Genomic DNA, 21574 nt, shown 5'->3' with positions numbered 1-21574 from the left:
ATTCTCAGTCCAGCAGTGACAGTGAGATGTTTAAAAACTCCAGCAGCGTTGCTGTGTCTAATCCACTCATACCAGCACAATACACACTAACACCACCACCATGGATCAGTAGTGGTCCTGGGAGAGTCCTGACCATTCAAGAACAGCATGAAAGGGGGCTAACAAAGCATCCAGAGAAACAGATGGACTACAGTCAGTAATTGTAAAACTACAAAGTGCTTCTATATGGTAAGTGGAGCTGATAAAATGGACAGTGAGTGTAGAAACAAGGAGGTGGTTTTAATGTTATGGCTGATCGGTGTATATGTAATGGAATCGGAAGAAAATCTATTTTCACAAAATATTCTTTTTTGAACAAACATCAAGCATGTAATTCAACAACCTATTGTTCGCCTGTATGTCTGCTGAATTTTGCTAATGCTTATTTGACCCCTGATCTCCTGCTCTTTTTTACTTTTTTAGGTTCATTGTCCACTCTCAGAAAGTGCCAGATCACTTTCCTTCCTCCTATTTCCTGTATTTCAGTACAAATTACTACACGCTTTGACTATTATCATAATTACATCATATCACTAAATGCTCGATGCACTCAAAACTTCTCCTCTAAGGTTCTCAAACCTGATCCTGGAGACCCCCAATCCATGCTCTAACACACCTGATTGATATAACCCACTAGGTATTAACTGCTACAGTTGCTAGACAACATGCTGATCATTCAAATCAAGCCTGTTGATGCATGGTGGCATCTAAAACATGCAGGCAGGGGGTCTTCCGGGCCAGGGATGAGAACCACTGCTTTAAAATAAGTGCATAACAAAAGTGGCATAGAATGAATAAACACCATTTTATTAAGTAAAAGAAAACAAAATGAGCAAAGATATATACGTATGTTTTAATATATTTAGGCACATGCACTTATTTTTACTTATAAAGTTTCAATTTAAGCATGCACAAATTATTATTTTACCTGTTGCTCACACTGCATCCCATACAGCTTTGGTTTCTGGGGAGCACACAATTCTTCCAAATCTCCTTGTATAATGTAGTAAGCTGTAAGATTTTTCTAAGAGGACCACTATCTCTCCTCCACCATACATTACGTTTGGCACAATGGTAGTCAGCCAGAGAATATTCCTCGCATCTGACAAACCCATATTTGTATGTAAGATTTCAGATTGTGTGTTTTTACACAATAGTGATGTGATTTACATCGTTCCAGATGCTGTTTGGCATTACCGTTGTTCTTAATGTACTTTGGATTCTTTTCAGCTGCTAAGCCAGTAAAACCCCTGCTATGGAGCAGGAAATCAAGTTTTTGTGCCAATGCTGATTCCAAAAGTAGTTTGGAACTAAGTAGTGAGTGTTGTCATTGAAGGCATGTGATTTACAAATCTAACTCCCTCTAAAATGGGAGAGAAGGCCAAATGCAAAGAGAAACAGAAAATTTTTTAACTGTCTGGTGTATTTACCAGTATTTAAGAGAAAACAGCACACAGAGCTGTCAGAAATAAAATTAGCTTAATTGGTTTTTGCCATCACTTTCTAAGTCAGTTATCCTAATCAGGGTCACGGGGGGTGCTGGAGCCTATCCCAGCCTTTAATGAGAGCAAGGCACACAGAAACACCCTGGACGGTGCGAGTTCATCACAGGGCAAACAGGGCACAAACACATTCACACCTTAAGACACCTTAAGGCAATTTTAGTATATCCAATTAACCTGACTGCATGTCTTCGGACTGTGGAAGGAAACCAGATCTCCCCGAGGAAACCATGCAGACACGGAGAACATGCAAACTTAACACAGAAAGGACTCAGACAGCTCCACCTGGAAATCGAACTCTGGACCTTTTTGCTGTAAGGTGACAGTGCTAACCCCGAGCCATCATGCCGATCATATGCCAACACATTAAAAAAAGATGGGACAGGAGCAATGTAAGAGACCTGTTTTGAAACTTTCAGCAGGTGATACATTTGTTGGGTTTAAAAGCTTAAGAGTGAAAGACTCAGTGGTTTATAAGCAAGGATGGGTTGAAGTTCACACAGTTAGGAACATTATTTTTCAACAGACTATCACAAGAAATGTAGTATTTTCACCAGCTATGATAAATAACATTAAAAAATTCAGATAATCCACAGAATGTCGATGTATCCATCTACATATGTAAAGGGTGAGGCCAAAAAATTATGTCAACTGCCCAGTTTTAATACTTCACATGGCACTGTATTACATACCAAGAAGTATACACACTAATAATAAATAAAACCCTAGTAGGCTTAAGAAAACGTTGGAAAACCCATAAAGGAAAATGACCATCCTCAGCCATACCAATGTATAGTCAGCATTTTTCAACTACTGTCCCAAATTTTTTGGAATAGGGTTTGTGTATGCGTTAAAGGCATCAGCACTCAGCAGTCCTGTTCTTTAAGCTTGTGAGGGCGGCACGGTGGCTAAGTGGGTAGCACTGTCGCCTCACAGCAAGAAGGTCCTGGGTTTGATCCCCAGGTGGGGCGGTCCGGGTCCTTTCTGTGTGGAGTTTGCATGTTCTCCCCGTGTCTGCGTGGGTTTCCTCCGGGTGCTCTGGTTTCCTCCCACAGTCCAAAGACATGCAAGTAAGGTGAATTGGAGATACAAAATTGACCAAGACTGTGTTCGATATAACCTTGTGAACTGATGAATCTTGTGTAATGAGTAACTACCGCTCCTGTCATGAATGTAACCAAAAGTGTAAAACATGACGTTAAAATCCTAATACACAAACAAACTTTAAGCTTGTGTAGCATTTTAGTTAGCCAGTTGTTGCCCCTAATTGTTTTTACTTGACAATAACAGTGGTCTCAGCTCTAATTGAAATGCTTTTCAGAAGATTTTGAAGTGTGTCTGTGGGGACTTAGGTCAATTAGGTCAAGAGAGCATTTATGAGGTCAGACATTTATGTTGTTCAAAAAGCTTGGCCTGCAAATAATGTTGCACATTTATTCCAATGTGTCATGGGGTTGATCGTGACGTGTGCAGGGCATTGGAGGTCCTTTACACCAAACTAATCAAACCATGTCTTGTCCTACATATACAGGGACAGAGTCATGCTGGATTGGGAACAGGCCTTTACCTAAATGTTGCCACAAAATTGGAAGTCATTTTTAATTGATTTTGTACATCTGTAAGCAATGGGTATGGCTAAAACACCTTAACTCTGGGGTTGTCCAAATAATTCTGGTCATGTAGTGTAACTAAAGCCACTGATTAAAAGAAGTGCACATTGTATATACTTCTGCCTATATTATGATAGCACACAGAGCACAGCTTTCTAACATTCTTTGGTCACTCAGGATTAGTTTCAGCTCTAATATTAAGAGCAACAGGGTTCAGTTCTAATCACATGCACACACAGATCATAAGTCAGCAGCTTATTAAAATTCCACACCAAAAAATTTGTGCTAACGGTTCCAGTAAGTGTGATGATAACGCAGCTGATCATAGGACATGTTGAAGAACTGTGCTCTAGTGTATGTAAAAATCTATTTAATCCAATTACATAGTAAAGTATATAGCTTTGGACAGCTATTACCACAAATAAGCTTTATAAAAATCGTTACTTGACCCCTGAACAAATAATTCCATGATCAGCAGATCATTCAACCACACAAGTTTTTGACGCCAGATGCTCTTTCTCATGCAACCCTCCTATTTATCTGGGCTTGGGACTGGCACTAGAAGTGCACTGATGTGTCCCCCAATGACAAGGTTTACATACTGCCATGCACTGTCATCAGCAGTGTGGCTCTTACCATTATGCCACACTAGCTCACCAGCTCTTCTTACTTGACCCTAATTTCTAAAAAATTTTCTGGTTGCTCCCATATTCAGGGGTCTCCACTGTGGATAATTCTGCTCTGCATCCCTGATTTGGCACAGTTTTTCTATGCTGGATTACCTTCCTGACTCAACCCTTCTTATTTTCTATGAGTTTATGACCTGCACTGAGAGCACACTGACAAGTGCACCTCCCAATGGCTAGGCTGTTCAGCAACACCCACCCCCTAAACATAGGCAGTCATATCTGTTTAGACTGAGATTCATTTACATTTTCTGCATTTAGCAGACGCTCTTATCCAGAGCGACTTACAGAAGTGCTTCCATAGTAAACATTTCATTTCTCTAGTTTAAGTAAACAACAGTCGAAGAACACAAATCTGCTGAAACCTGTTAGAACCAAAGTTTTTTTTTTTGGAAATGGAAAAAAATTGTTAATAAATAAGTACAAGTCAGCTTAAGTGTTTAGTAAAAAGGTGGGTTTTTAATCGTTTTTTAAAGACAGCAAGAGACTCAGATGTTCGGACAGACAGAGGAAGTTCATTCCACCACTTGGGTGCTAGAACAGAGAAGAGCCTTGATGCTTGTCTTCCTTTAGTCCTGGGTGGAGGATTAAGTCGAGCGAGACTGGTGGCTCGGAGGTTGCGCGGTACAGATCCAAACCTTGGATCTTAGCGGTAGTGGGCTGCACCACCCAAGCACCCAGACATATTGTTTAAATCAACAATCCCCAACCGTATTCTGCACCACGGACTGGTTTCATATAAGATTAAATTTCATGGACTGGCAAGGGCGGTAGGATTTAAAATAAAATTATATGATGAGCATAATAAAAAACACAACGTGCATAACAATACTACTCATCAATGATGGAAAATCAGTGGGAACCCCGAGCTTTTTTCGCTGCAACGACACGCTCCTACCTTTTAGCATTGTAGCTACCTTGTAGGATAATTTTTTTGGTATCCATGCAATAGGTACGTGTCAAACGCGTCAAGAGGAACAGACAAAAAGAGAATTCGGTTTTTCAAAATGAAGAGTGTGCTTGTCAATAAAACAGAAAAATTACATTATTTATTCTTTCTGTACAGCCATAAATGATCCACGGACCGGTACCAGTCTCTGACCTGGTGGTTGGGGACACTAGAAAATACGAGGGTTCATCAAAAAGTTTCTGCACTTTTATTAACTCTATTTATTAAGAATTTCAAAAACAAATGACATCACTTTTCTACAGTCACCTTCCTTCACGATACATTTTTCCCAGCATTGTACCAACTGTTTAATGCCATCAGCTAAAAATGTTTTTAGTCATAGTCACTGCACCACTGCTTTCACATCATCATCACATGAAAATCTTCTTCCCCTTAAAGCTTTGAGCGTCCAAAAAGGTGGAAATCAGATGGCGCTAAAGACACAACCAATTACTACTCCTCCCGCCCTCACCGTTTCCAAAGACAATATAAAAGTGAGGAAACTTTTTGAAGATCCCTCGTATGTAACAGTTTAGGGAGTGTTGCATATGTTTAAGAGTTTAACACACTTTCAGTTTACTCACTTCTGTTCATGCCAGTTAACAGGGTAACAGAAAGTGCCCAGGTCAATGAAAATTATTTGGGGTTAAGGGCCAAAAAATTGTATTGCAACAGGTGCTCTCACCTGAGATGGTGTAGAACTGCCAATGTCTGAGACAGGAGTTATGAAACGGCAAACCACCCCAAATTTTACTATTGCACTTTATAGTAAACAGGGTGTGGTTTGGAACTCAGTCTGTACAGGGTTGCCCGGGGGCACTGCACCTGTTAAACAGGACTCGAACCTTCCTACCTGCATGACTGGCTTCAGAAGGTTAGTCCCGCCCTCCATGACTCTGATTGGTCGGCTTTTGGGTGAGTGACGTGGGCATGGAGCACCTGGAAATCGGCGGTGAGCGGCGTATTTCTGCCGACTTGGCGCAGAACGATGCGGACTCTCAAACGGGCTCAAAAACAAGGACTACATCGTTTACTTACCGCGGAGTCGATGTAGATTATTTCACAGGCGTGTTGTGAACATATTCGGGATAAAACCGGGACGTAAAGCGGAATATTTTCATGAGAAAGCCGCTCGTGGTTTTCCGCCAGGAGACGCCACCCGACATCCGTGTTTTCAGTGCGCGAACGCAGCAGGATCGGAGAGGATGTGCGCCTCGTTTTAGTGCTTTTATTTCTCCCCGTTCCTTCTCTCCTGATTTCTCCACACGGTCTGGACTTGACCATGGTGGACTCGGCTGCCATGAGAAAGACTTTCGTGGTTCCGGACGTACAGCCACTGGATCAGTACGACGTTCAGAGAGCAAAGATCTGCAGCAGTGTGGGCTGGTTACTGGCGAAATCCTACAGCAGTGCAGGTACAGACATAAATGCGGTGCTGATTTCACATCTGTATGACTGTTTAACCTCTGTTTTACACCACAATCCCTCTGTCCTTTAATCCATGTCCTACACATGCAGGGAAGTGAAAACTCAGCGTTTCTGAGGGGTACACAAAGAGCACATGAGAGCTGGGAGCAGGCATACAGGGCCACTGATACAGTACTGCAGTATGTTTCCATCTGTAATATGCACAACTACACATAAATCACCTTACCTACCTAATAATAATGCACCTTACCTAATAATGGTACAATTTTAATATACAACTACTCATAAATCACCTTACCTACCTAATAATAATGCACCTTACCTAATAATGGTACAATTTTAATATACAACTACTCATAAATCACCTTACCTACCTAATAATAATGCACCTTACCTAATAATGGTACAATTTTAATATACAACTACTCATAAATCACCTTACCTACCTAATAATAATGCACCTTACCTAATAATGGTACAATTTTAATATACAACTACACATAAATCACCTTACCTACCTAATAATAATGCACCTTACCTAATAATGGTACAATTTTAATATACAACTACTCATAAATCACCTTACCTACCTAATAATAATGCACCTTACCTAATAATGGTACAATTTTAATATACAACTACTCATAAATCACCTTACCTACCTAATAATAATGCACCTTACCTAATAATGGTACAATTTTAATATACAACTACTCATAAATCACCTTACCTACCTAATAATAATGCACCTTACCTAATAATGGTACAATTTTAATATACAACTACACATAAATCACCTTACCTACCTAATAATAATGCACCTTACCTAATAATGGTACAATTTAAATATACAACTACTCATAAATCACCTTACCTACCTAATAATAATGCACCTTACCTAATAATGGTACAATTTAAATATACAACTACACATAAATCACCTTACCTACCTAATAATAATGCACCTTACCTAATAATGGTACAATTTAAATATACAACTACACATAAATCACCTTACCTACCTAATAATAATGAACCTTACCTAATAATGGTACAATTTAAATATACAACTACACATAAATCACCTTACCTACCTAATAATAATGCACCTTACCTAATAATGGTACAATTTAAATATACAACTACACATAAATCACCTTACCTACCTAATAATAATGCACCTTACCTAATAATGGTACAATTTTAATATACAACTACTCATAAATCACCTTACCTACCTAATAATAATGCACCTTACCTAATAATGGTACAATTTTAATATACAACTACTCATAAATCACCTTACCTACCTAATAATAATGCACCTTACCTAATAATGGTACAATTTTAATATACAACTACACATAAATCACCTTACCTACCTAATAATAATGCACCTTACCTAATAATGGTACAATTTAAATATACAACTACTCATAAATCACCTTACCTTACATAATAATAATGCACCTTACCTAATAATGGTACAATTTAAATATACAACTACACATAAATCACCTTACCTACCTAATAATAATGCACCTTACCTAATAATGGTACAATTTAAATATACAACTACACATAAATCACCTTACCTACCTAATAATAATGCACCTTACCTAATAATGGTACAATTTAAATATACAACTACACATAAATCACCTTACCTACATAATAATAATGCACCTTACCTAATAATGGTACAATTTAAATATACAACTACACATAAATCACCTTACCTACCTAATAATAATGCACCTTACCTAATAATGGTACAATTTAAATATACAACTACACATAAATCACCTTACCTACATAATAATAATGCACCTCACCTAATAATGGTACAATTTTAATATACAACTACACATAAATCACCTTACCTACCTAATAATAATGCACCTCACCTAATAATGGTACAATTTTAAATATACAGTGTCCCTAAAGTGTGGACACAGGCAAAATGCATATTTACTTAATTAGAATATTGTTTGTTTATTAGGATTTTAATGTCATGTTTTACACTTTGGTTACATTCATGACAGAAACGGTAGTTACTCATTACACAAGGTTCATCAGTTCACACGTTTTAACGCGAAACACAGTCATAGACAATTTAGTATCTCCAATTTACCTCACTTGCATGTCTTTGGACTGTGGGAGGAAACCGGAGCTCCCGGAAGAAACCCACACAGACTCTGGGAGAACAAGCAAACTCCACACAGAAAGGACCCGGGCCGCCCCACCTGGGAATCGAACCCAGGACCTTCTTGCTGTGAGGCGACAGTGCTACCCACTAAGCCACTGTTCCGCCCCAATTAGAATATTAATCAATAACATCTTCAATGTGTTTTGTGATGTAAAATGTGTGTTTATTTTAATAAACATATAGTTAGTTATAGTTAGTGATATTTCCTATGTGTCCAGACTTTAGGGACACTCTATATATTTATTTATGTTGGTCACTTGAGCAAATCCCTGGACCATCATTTGCTTGGATTGTATTTGTAAATCATTTTGGAAATAAGTGTCAGAGTTCACAGTTCTGTAAATAATGCTAAACAGCAAAGCAATAATAAACAGGCCAGCAAGTTAATAAGTAAAAACTGAAATGTATTTTAGAAGTCTTATATATACACAAACATCAAAGGCACTAGAATTTATTTTTGCCTATAAAATAAAAAATAGAATAATAATTGCAATACTTGAGCATACACTTGAGCTTTTGAGTTGCCCAGTGGCATATGAATATCTGCTAAAACAAAGTACATAAAAACTTATATTAACTAAACAATAATTGAACTAATAAGCATCTGTGTAGAATGCCTTTATTTGTCACATATACATATTCACATGAACAGTACAACAATTTTTTTCCCAAGCGTATTCCAACTTATTTGGAAGCTGGGGTCAGAGCGCAGGGTCAGTCATCCTACAGTGCCCCTGGAGCAGAAAGGGTCTTGCTCAAGGCCCCAACAGTGGCTGGATGGCCGAGCTGGCAATCAAACTTTCAACCTTTCAATTGATAGCCCAAAGCTCTACCCACGAGGCTACCACTGTCCCCAATTTCCTTGTATTTCCTTATTTGCATGGAAATAACATAACAATACAGTGAAATATATATATACAGCTGCAGTCAAATGTTTACATAATTTAAACAACATAAATTTCACTTCAGATTTTAATGATTAAGTTTTTTTATTTCTGTGATTAAATAACTGTAGCACACTCTCTGTCTGAGAAAAACAACCTTCTCAAATTTTCATGAAATTGAAGTTTTATTAAAGCTTGTTGCTGATCACACAGGGAATTCTTTCATTCTTCCCATGGCCATTGAAAACTTGCTTAACTGTCAACAGTATCACCCATGTTCAGGTACTTGCCTGCCTAGCCTGTTCCAGGTGAATGTTAGATTCCCCCCCAGTATTAGCTGTTACTTTGTGGTTTTCTCCGGATCTTTTCAAGAAACCACTTCTCTCTGTACTAATTTTTTAGTAATACAAGGACTAATTACATTGTTAATGATATACAAGCAAACAGTCAACGAGTAAACATACATTCACTTAAAAAAATGAACATCTACTAAAATAGCCCAACACAATAAATACATATAAAAGTTCTGCAGTCGTGGTATTAGACAGCCATTCCATATAATAGATTATCCAGGGGTTTCCCTATAGCTCGTCCACTGAAAGCTTGACTCATATGTAAATATGAGTTACTGAATGAGTCAGTTGGGTGAGCGCACACCAACCTGCTTTTTTGAACACAGATCCATAACCGCTGCCTATTATATACATCTCACTACTTCTGCAGCTGCTCACTGTTTTGTAATTCTACACAACATTGGCATTTTATTCAACATCTAGACGAGCCCCGTGGTCATGTTCTGTTCCTGTCCTGGTCAAATATATTTGTTCCTACATGTTTTCGCTTGGATCTATGTTGCACCATACTGAACGTTTTACCAAAAGCAGCCACCGAGACTAATTGGATTTCCCTCCTGCATGTTTTTAATTGAATACTCGACTCAAGTTTAAGAAAAAAGCTGATCCTACAGCATTCATTAAAATGATCACTTCAAAGTTTTACAATCTAGTTTCAATTTATGTTTCTTTCAAATAATAAATGAGCATTAATAAATGAGAGTTTATGGTTATTTTAGGACATACGGACATTCTGCCAGCTATAAACAAGTGAATGCATTCCATATTGGTGCTCATGGATATGTTCCTATGTTAGAATAGGAAATAAAAAAGTAATTGATGTAATGCTATTTGACATACTTTTTAGTACAGTAGTGTGCGATTTGGGAAAGAGATTCTGACATTCACTTCTTTTTCTTTTTGGCTGCTCACCTATTAGGGGATCATTTGGTCATATGCCAGGTACCCTTCCTGACACAACTCTCCTTATTTTTTCGGGCCTGGGACTGGCACAAAGAGCACGCTGACAAGTGCACCTCCTAACAGTTAGGCTATACGGCCACCTCGCAGACGTAGCCGATTATGTCTGTGTAGACACTAGGGATGTAACGATACACTCACGATACTGGGTTCATGATACGATTTTTTCCCCCGATTATTTTTTTTTAAACAAAATGAAATTAAAGACAAATTATGATAAAGTTTCCAATTATTACTCCTCTTTAAAAAAATAAAATAAAATACTGTATTTGTGCTAACCTTTTTTATCTATATAATGAATGTCCTTTTATTTCTGAGGTAGGTACAAACTACGCAAAATAATGCTTATTGTGTAAAAAAACTGAAATGAAATTTTAAAACAAATCCAACATTATATAAATAAATGAATAATACAAATAAAGAAAGTATCCTCACATAAATACATTTGACTGGAAAATCCCCCTACCTGGCAACTTTGTAAAGTGCTGTCAACCAGGTGAGGTGAATAGTGCCAGTGCCCTCTGCTGTTTAATATGAATATCGATTCATCTTAAATTAATAACCAATTCGAATCATGGCACATGTGCACCGATATTTAACTGTCTTGTGGTGCATCGTTACATCCCTAGTAGACACCCAGCAGTAGTGGGCTGTTACATTTCCCAATAGGTAAAGTTAACACAAATTGTACCAGTGTTTTACTGAGTGTGTTACATTTCCCATTATTCTATAGGGACAAAACTATTGGGACACCCCTTCTAACTTTCGAATTCATGTGTTTCAGCCACAACAATTGCTAGCACATGTAATAAATTGATTACATAAGGAAATTCTATGCTTCCAGCATTGCAGCAACAGTTCAGGAAAGGCCCTTTCCTGTGCCCCTGTGTACAAAGCAAGTCCATAAAGACATGAAAAGCTTGGTTTAAAGAAACAGTGGCCTGCACAGAGCCCTGATCTCAGCCACACTGAACAGCTTTGAAATGAACTGGGACATCAATTGAGGCTTCCTTAAGCCATACAAATGCTCATTTGGCTAAGTGGGCACAAATTCCCACAGGCATACTTCAAAGTCTTGAGACTTTTACTTTTGGCCTTATAGTGTAGAATTTTGGCTATATTGATTTGATACTGGCATGATGTGCTCAATCAATATTGGATTGTTTCGATTTTTTTTGTTTTTAATATTTGTAATAAGTTGTGTGACAACATCTGTATTGGGCGATACTCTGACAGTGGAACTGACTAGACAACAAGAGAGGGAGCTGGAGGTGGCAGAGATGAAAATGCTGTGATTCTCACTGCATGTGACAAGGGTAGATTAAGGATGAGTTTGTTAGAGGGACAGTGCAGATAGGATGTTTTTGAGACAAATTAGAGAGGAGAGATTGAGATGGTTTGGGCATGTGCACACGAGTTATGAGAGTTATATTTGGAGAAAGGTGTTGAAGATGGAGCCTCCAGGTCGTAGAAAAAGAGGATAGTTGAAATGGTTTATGAATGTGGTGAGGGAAGACATGCAGGTGGTTGAGAAGACAGAAGAAGATGCTCAGGACAGGTCAAGATGGAGATGAATTATCCACTATTGGGATCATTCGAGTTTATGGCATTTCTACCCTACCAGGTAATCAAGCTTGCTAGACTGTGATCATCTGGCTCAGGTTTGTTTTAAGTTGTTGAGTAGAGATACACCATAACATTTAAACCACCTCATTTTTTCTACACTCACTGTTCATTTTACCGGCTCCACTTACCATATAGAAGCACTTTGTAGTTCTACAATTACTGCATCTGTTTCTCTGCATACTTTGTTAGCCCCCTTTCATGTTGTTCTTCAATGGTCAGGACTCTCCCAGGACCACCACAGAGTTGGTATTATTTGGGTGGTGGATCATTCTCAGCACTGCAGTGACACTGACATGGTGGTGGTGTGTTAGTGTGTGTTGTGCTGGTATGAGTGGATCAGACACAGCAGTGCTGCTGGAGTTTTTAAACACCTCACTGTCACTGCTGGACTGAGAAAAGTCCATCAACCAAAAACATCAAGCCAACAGCTCCCTGTAGGCAGCGTCCTGTGACCACTGTTGAAGGTCTAGAAGATGACCAACTTAAACAGCAGCAATAGATGAGCGATCGTCTCTGACTTTACATCTACAAGGTGGACCAGCTAGGTAGGAGTGTCTAGTGGACAGTGGACAGTGAGTGGACATGGTATTTAAACACTCCAGCAGTGCTGCTGTGTCTGATCCACTCATACCAGCACAACACACACTAACACACCACCACCATGTCAGTGTCACTGCAGTGCTGAGAATGATCCACCACCTAAATAATACCTGCCCTGTGGGCGTCCTGACCATTGAAGAACATGGTGAAAGCAGGCTAAGAAAGTATGTAGAGAAACAGATGGACTACAGTCAGTAATTGTAGATCTACAAAGTGCTTTTATATGGTAAGTGGAACTGATAAAATGGTCAGTGAGTGTAGAAGCAAGGAGGTGGTTTTAATGTTATGGCTGATCAGTGTATGTGAACTTGTTTGAGAAGTGCTTAATGTCAATGCTGGATTTAAAGCTAGTCTAGTTGCTTTAAAGGTCAAAGTAAGTCGCCGCTCGGGTGGCGCAGCGGTAAAGTACGCTAGCGCACCAGAGTTGGGGTTTCGAATACATCGTATCGAATCTCAGCTCTGCCTTTCCGACTGGGCTGGGCAGCAGCATGAACAACGATTGGCTGTTGTTCTGGGTTAGAGGGTAAACAAGTCATATCATAGGTCCTCATAACTGGTGCAACTGCAACCCCTGCTGGCTGACTGATGGCGCCTGCACAGGGCTGAGGAATAATGCTGATGGGGGTGTGGCCCTCCGTACACAGTGCCCGTCAGTGTATGAACTCGACTCGTGCAGGTGAAAAATGCAGTCTTTACTGACTGTACGTGCCGGAGGGGGCGTATGTCAGTTGAGAGGCGTCCTCAGTCAGCGGTTAAGGGTCGAAGTATAGAGGACGCATTTAGGGTAAATGGAGACGACTAGACCAGGGGAGAAAAATTGGGGGAAAAAAGTCAAAGTAAGTCAAGAATAAGCCTGTGATGAAATATGAATGTTTGTACAGTAAACACAGCCGCTTGCTTGTTCACGTGTGTTTTGGACAGATTTAGATTTTCTATTGTGCTTAGTTAATGAGCCACAAATAATTCATGTATTACTCAGCATTCTTCTATTTATTTTCAAAACGCCCAGCCTAAACTAAAGAACATCAGATACGGTGCTCACATTGACACATCGACTGCTTTCAAAGTCGTGTACACACAGTGTCAAATAAAAACAAAGCTAGCTAGTCCATCTGGTTTATTGGAAATTCCTAGTTGTATTTGTGTAACAGGTAAGAACATTCTCAGCCTGTCCTCACACCAGTAGACTCTGTTTCAAGTTGGGAGGGACTCCAACTCGATTAGGCTCCGTCAACCCGGCTTACATGTGGTCAGTTACGAAAGCGATTGAAGTACGCCTCCAGTGAATGGCTGCGTCACAGCTGTTTGTGTTGGGTCTTTGCATTGAAGGCTGGAGCTTGTAGCCACACCCTCTGGTCAAAGTCACCTAGCCTGGTACACAGAGTGGAGCAGGAGGAAAAACACCAAGCTGATTAATCCTGGAGTGCAGAGTGCAGGCCATTGTTGTGTGTGTGTGTGTGTGTGTGTGTGTGTGTGGCCACACAGCAGTGAAATCCTGCTGAACCAGGACTGCACTTATCATCTGTCTGAGTTTGATGACATCATTGGTTCTCCCGGCTGGGCCTGGACGCTGTTATGAACTCAGATTTTCATGTATTTTAAACTTCTAAGCAACTTAACATCTAATTTATAATTTTTCATTCCAGATTCCTTTTTAATTTTCCATATTTTGGCTTTCTCTGTTTTTTTTTCTATTTAATTTTCTCCCAATTTAGCGTAGTCAGTTGCTGGGGGATCCCTGATTGCAGTTGAGGAGGATATATTGCTGCTTACGCCTCCTCCGACCCACGCGCAGCCATTAGTGGAACCCTTTTTCACCCATGCATTCTGCACAGGCGTTTCTCTATCTGCTAGTCAGGGTCCTTTCACAGTGTTTTTTGAAGACCCCATCCACATAGTCCGGTCATCCCGCCCTAGCAGAAACGTGTCTGCTGCAGGCACTGCCAATTAAACCTGCTAGATGGTGCCCAGCCAACCGGTGGCAATACGAGTTTCAAACCGAGGAGCTCAGAATCTCGGTGCTGGTGTGCTAGCGGAATATCCCGCTGCGCCACCTGGGCACCTATTGCTGTTTTTTAAACACAATTTGAATGTTTTTATTTTCTCTACTTGATTTTTCTACTTGTTTCCATAAACATACATTGTATGTTATCCTTATCTTCCAATGTAGTCATATCCAATTCCCCAGTTGTATCTCCTCCATACACACCCCATCCGACATGTGTTTGGTAGCCAACCACTTTCTTTTCACCAACACAAGGGGGGTTCACACAGAGATCAGTTTTGCTTACAGAAAGTCATGCACTGCTCTCCATTATTCACCATCTCTGTACATGCGCCACCCACCAGCCAGCAATAATAAGGAACCTATTTAACCATTCCTCCCTGTATATGTGCATGGATGGTCATTAGCAAAGCTAAGATTGAACTCGAGATCTGATCCATTGTGGGATAGTGCATTAGATGGCTGCACCGCCTGAGCTCCCGGATCTGCCAGTTTTAGAAACAGTGGCAGGAGCAATGTGAAATGAATTAGAGTTGGGTTTGCTCCCTAAACTAAGAATCAAAGTTTTTGATAAAAATAATTCAGTATTGTTGTATGATAATGATTCAGTATGTTCACATTCAAATTTAAAGGTGGTCATAGAAATACTGTACTCCAGCCCCTCTAACCAGTTGCTGTTCTGTTCTTTTGGTGTGTAAGGGCTCAAGATCACATAATAACGTAGTATGTTAGGGAAGGACACAGATCCCAATTCTGTGTTTACACCAGTAGCGATCTAGTATGACAAACCAATCAAGAGTCATTCATTTTTAATGAGAGCCGGCAACAGGAGGCAAAGGGGCTGTTAGCTACACAAAGCACACAGTTATTTGATTAAAGTTTAGTGTGTAAACCTTTGTGAAACACAAGTGTCTTTCGGTTTCTTCATGTGTTTGTTTCTATAAGCACTTAGCTATTTAAACCTTTAACTTGTTGTAGGTTTAAAATGACCTTGATATGTGACAGCTGCTGTTTGGATATTGCGCTGAAACAAGTACAGTAAGTCATTTGTTTACACGACTGGGGGTAGCTCAGGGGTTAAGACTAATGACCACAAGGTCGATGGTTTAAGCCCCGCCACCACCAATTTGCTACTGTTGGGTCCTTGAGCAAGACCCTTAACACTTAATTGCTCACAACTGTAAGTCGCTTTGGATAAAAGCATCTGCTCAATGTTTACTATGTTATACTTAAGGCCCTACCTAATTCAAGGACTTAAAATTTGCATCACAGACTGAAACGAGCCTTCTCCCATGTAATATGCAATTTTCTATGAAATGTAATTTTTTTTCTCCCCTTTTTTCCTCCCCCTTTAGCGCATCCAATTTGCCCAATTGCATCATGCTTCCTCTCTGCCTATGCCGATCCCTGCTCCGACCGAGGAGATCTAAGCTAACCCACACCCCCTCCGGCACGTGGGCAGCAAGCCGCATGCATCTTATCACCCACACATTGACGAGTGTTGTGCCACCTAGTGGTGTGTACAGAGAGACACACCCTAAGAGCACTCCTTCCCCATCTCTGTGCAGGCGCCTCTAATCAGCCAGCAGAGGTCGTAATTGCACCATTCTGACGGAGAGAGACCACATCTGGCTTAGTCCCGCCAATCGTTGTTCATGTGGCCGCTCAGCCTTCAGCCGGCAAGGCAGAGCTGAGATTCGATACGATGTATTCGAGATCCCAGCCTAGTTGCCGCGTGTGGTTTTACCGCTGCGCCACCTGAGCGGCTGAAATTCAAAATGTAAGATTTGTGTTTAGTGATTTGCAGTATAAGGCGGCCCTAGCAATCCTACGGCATTTCAGTTAGCAATAGGTTAGTCAAGATGTCTAAAGTAGCTAAAAACATGACTCAGGTAACGGAGTTTGGAAAACTCCCAACCAATTCTGTGGACGCAGAGGGGGGTGTAAAAACACGGACAAGTATTTTCGTCAGACAGAACATGAATTCTCGCACCGTCACTGGATGTTCTAGGTTTACTTTCAGTCATTAGAGTAGGCTGTGCTGTGTATTGTAGCTTCCATTTATTCTATCATTCATTATGTGGATGTAATTTAATGACTGCCAACAAATGTGGCCCTCTTCTTTAAAAACCTGTGAACTCACTATTGCAGTAAGAAACATGGCTAGGAGGCACGGTGCTGCTGACTATGACTATGACTATGATGCAAAGGATGGATCAATGTAATAAACAAGTGTGAAAGTGGACACCAATGTGGATGACGTTTGGATGACCCAGTTTGACAGCAGGGTAACCAGGAAATTCTTTTTAAGGTTTTAGTAAGCATGTTCTTGTTGGTAAAGCAGATAAATGATTATTTTCATGTTGTATAACATTGACTGCGTGACACTGGCATGTGACTTTATTATTCTAATTAATGAATTCATCAGAACACCTGCTCTCATTGGTGAGACGAGTTGTAACACGTCCAGTGAACAGATCCAGCAGACTGCGGTTACGTTCTCACAGCATGCCTAACAAAGGTGGGGATTTAAGATTAAATAATTATTCACGTTCTTGGAGATAAACACAAAAATAACTCTTATTTTGATTGGTGTTTACTCGACTTGTCTTTAAAGGCCTGGAGTAACACCAGCAATTGAAATGTATTCATATGTTAAACCCTGTAGCCTTTACAGTGTACAGGCCATACCAATACCTTAAGTACCACCTTAAATACCCCATACTAAAACAAGTTGGCCTCACATTTGAACCCAAAATCTGTGTGTACAGAGCCTGCTTGGAATAGTGTTCATGGTTCTTTCTTTATCCCAGTCCAAGTTAATCCCAAAATTGTCTTTCTTTAGTTTTATTAACCACTTTATCCTGGTCTGGCTTGCAGTGGGGCCAGTTCTATCCAAGATCATTAGGCACATGAACATGAACACACCCTGGACAGGCCGCCAATCTATCTCGTGGCTTAGGTCAGTGTTTCCCAACCTTTTTGAGCCACGGCACATATTTCACATTAGAAAAATCACAAGGCGCACCACCAGACAAAAATGTCACAAAAAGTATATTTATTGAAATATAATGAAAATCTAGTCTCAATTTACTCAATTTACTTACTCCGTGTGAAACCTGGGCCTGTTTAGTTGAACACAAAGCAGAAGAGAAGAAATACGAAAGTACATAGTCATGCTGCGAGTAAGACAACGCCACAGGTAATAAGCCTTAGAGTACCAGTCGGGTGAAATTGGATAATCTTCCACGGCACACCTGATGATTTCTCACGGCACACTTATGTGCCGCGGCACAGTGGTTGGGAAACACTGGCTAAGGTCACCCTTCCTTTTCAGACACAGCCAGTCATGTCTGTGTAGATGCTCAATCGGTTGTTGTTTGAATCTCAGCGGTCACAGGGTGTACTTGATTCTGTGCAGGTCCAAAATAACTGACTCTAAAATAGGCAAAACACAGTGAATACTGAATATTGTCATCACCGTGCATCTGTTGTTTTTTCATACTTTGTGTTAGTAATCTCAGTACTGTTTTTTTTATTACATAAACGTTCAGATCATTCACTCTAACATGTTTGTATGTCTCAGCCCATAGTAAAAGTTTTGCCTTATTGCCCTGCAGAAGTAACTGTTTGCACTCTCAGTGTACAAAGCTTTACGTATTGATCTATTGATTGTGTGGTAACGCTTGGTCGTCCTTATCCAGTTTTGGTTTCCATGCAATGCCCCATTAGCGATGATGTGACGTTGACACATGACACATGAATCTAATTCTCATGCCATGTTTTCCACTGTAAGTGTATTGACTTTATAATAGCTAAACAATGGCTTTAATGGTTTAAATTAAGCTTCTGATGAGAAGACCAAATCCACCATGTCGTCTGAGCATGTACTTCAATGGAAGGGATAAGACACAAGAAAATCTGACCTTGTTTGCCAAGAAATCAACATGATCGCTTTCACAAATGTGCTTATTTGTACTAAATTCATGGAAAATTTTACTTAATTTCACATGCCACATTTCACAGCAGTCATTAAATAACATTTGAAGTCGTAAATTAAATGATAGAATAAATGGAAGCCACAATACATAGCACAGCCTACCTTAAAAGTTGAATGTAAACCTAGAACATCCAGCGACAGTGCTAGGCATCCGTCTCAAATACGAAAGTTCTCAGTTTTCAGCCGCTTTAAACTTTGACATCTTTGACATATTGACCAAATGACTGCTAACTAAATTGCCGTAGGATTGCTAGGACCCCCTCATAGTGCAAATCGCTTAACACAAGTTTCAAATTTCACAGCAAATTGCAAATTGCGGCTCTTTTCATGGTCCATGATGTGATTTTCATGGCCTGAATTATGTAGGGCCTTAGTTTTTTTGCTTTCAGGAGTGCCAAACATGCCACACCACATTCCTTTAAAATGTTAAAACAACTGTCATCATTATATAATCCAGAGTAACTAATGTTAAAATCAGTTTCTGTTCCACTTGTTTGATCTTTTCCATTTACTACCAGTTTATGTGATCTGATTCCACCCATTTTGAGTGCTCAGTGCATGCTAAGTAATCAGCAGACACTGTGAGCTTTCTCCCATGGCCATGTTGATAGTGCTTCAGGTCACACAAGATCTCTGGCCACACCCATGGCCTTGTGTGTCTAATGTACTACAAGTTTTCGAACTGAGCCCATGTTCTGCTTAGTCTCCACCTGAAAGCATGGTGTGCTGCTAATTGCTACCTGTATTATTCTTCTATTCTTTCAGCATGTAGGTGTTCTTTTTTAATTTTGTGTGGGCTATATTTATCCTGGATCAAGTCGGCTCTGCTGAAGCCTTGTTTCTGCTGCTTTGCCCTAATTGACGCATATGAATGTATTTATTCTCTCATGAAATTAAAGCTGTGGTTGCCTAGCAGTGTGACTCAGCCTCTCTTAATGTTTCTGCAGCTGTAGTTCAAATTCAAATGATGAAGCATTATGCTAACTAACTGTTACTGCTCGGGTACTGAGACATGGACTCCTGGTTATTGTTTTGTCATGCGTAAGGCCCTACCAGATCCACGGCTGTGAGATAAGCCATTCCTGTGTAATATGCAATTTGCTGTGAAATTCAAAATTTAAGGTTTGTGTTTACAGCAAGAAGGTCTTGGCCCTAGGCGGGGCGGTCCACGTCCTTTCTGTGTGGAGTTTGCATGTTCTCCCTGTGTCTGCGTGGGTTTCCTCCGGGCTCCGGTTTCCTCCCACAGTCCAAAAACGTGCAGTCAGACTAATTCGAGACACTGAATTAGTCCCTATAGGTGAATGGGTGTGTGTATGTGTGTCTGCCTGCGATGGACTGGTGCCCCGTCCAGGGTGTTACTGTGTGCCTTGCACCAATTGAAAAGTGCCTCAGGTTTACTGGTTAATTTGCACTGTGAGGCAGTCCTAGTGTAACTGACCCTTTAGAGTTTGCTAAGTTTGTATAGTAAGAAGTAAACTGCACATAAACAAATCATCGAGAGCATAATACTTTACTGGCTTGTTCTTTTGAGGCACAGCACAGACTACACAGAGAGATAATCACGTGTGTAGAGAAGCACACTTTTCCATTGATTAAAATGCCCTCAATACGTAAACACATACATCAAACATTGTCGGCACACTACACCACAGAAAAGTTACACTTGCAATCCTATGGCAATTCAGTTAGCAATCGCTTAACTGAAATGACTGAACGTCAAAATGTCCAAGCACATTTTCCTGTGAATTTAGTAGAGCCCTGGTCATACGCAAACTAAAACTGCAGCAGCGCTGATACAGCACTAAAACACCACCTTCCCCCCATTGATCAAGCATTTCCATGATAAACTCTTTCTTGTACGTGCAGTTGAAAAGCTCTTAAGGCAGGCCAGTAGGATCCTGATTGATTTTACCCCAAACACTGAAAACCTGTTGTCACAGTTAACCGTCTTTGTACCAGCAGTGTGTCAGCATGATGAGTCAGGAGCTAACAACAACATGTTTATGACCCTTTCACTGGAGACAATCCTGTTCAAATCCCTGTCACACTGAGGACATCCTGTTCAAAGAAGATACACACACAGCTGTTTTCATAAAGCATGGCCAGGTGTAGATAAAAACATACATTTAACATCTATAGCCCATCAGACAAAAGACTTTTGTACTAAAAAGAAATAAATGAAAGCATGAATAAATGTAGCTTCATCTTAAATCAATCTCATCTGTTTCTACGATGTAATGTTTAAATTAATAAGTACATAAGTAATAATAATAATAAGTGTGGAAAAGACCATAGGGGTCAGACTCTCACCTATTAAGGATCTGGCTCAAAAACGACTCCTGTCGAAAGTCAGGAGTATTATCAGTGACTCCGCTCATCCCTGTCACAATGTGTTTACTCTTTTGCCCTCAGGTAAAAGGTACAGTAATCTATGCTGCAATACGGTCCGATTTAGGAATAGCTTTTACTCGACCACCATTACACTCCTGAACAGAACAAAATAACCAAATACTGAGGATATTAAACCATTTGTGCAAAAATCTAATATACAATATTGTAATGTACAATAACTTAATGTACAATATCATGTGCAATAATCTGCAATGTGCAAGAATCATGTGTAATAATCATAGCTACAATAACCACTGTGCAAATTTCGGCATGTGAATATTAATATGTTACTTTTGATATACCTATTTCAGTTGTTTACATTTTTTTACATT

The 21574-nt window shown here is 39.9% G+C and overlaps 1 protein-coding gene across 3 annotated transcripts in view; it reads left to right on the top strand.

The window, feature by feature from the left end:
- The first annotated feature begins 5793 nt into the window (after positions 1–5793).
- camsap3 (calmodulin regulated spectrin-associated protein family, member 3) overlaps positions 5794–21574 on the top strand; it is a 70676-nt gene continuing 54895 nt past the window's right edge. For 2 of the 3 annotated variants that reach the window (XM_063015336.1, XM_063015326.1), the window contains exon 1: positions 5794–6201. In XM_063015336.1, the coding sequence (XP_062871406.1) occupies positions 6069–6201 (133 nt within the window). In that variant the 5' untranslated portion in view covers positions 5794–6068. Of the gene's footprint in view, positions 6202–17330; positions 17373–21574 lie in introns of those variants that run through there. The other variant, XM_063015353.1, reaches the window with a different exon arrangement.

Source organism: Trichomycterus rosablanca, chromosome 2 (assembly GCF_030014385.1).
Source record: "Trichomycterus rosablanca isolate fTriRos1 chromosome 2, fTriRos1.hap1, whole genome shotgun sequence".
Classification (NCBI taxonomy): Eukaryota; Metazoa; Chordata; class Actinopteri; order Siluriformes; family Trichomycteridae; genus Trichomycterus; species Trichomycterus rosablanca.
This window is presented reverse-complemented; position numbering and strand designations above follow the sequence as displayed.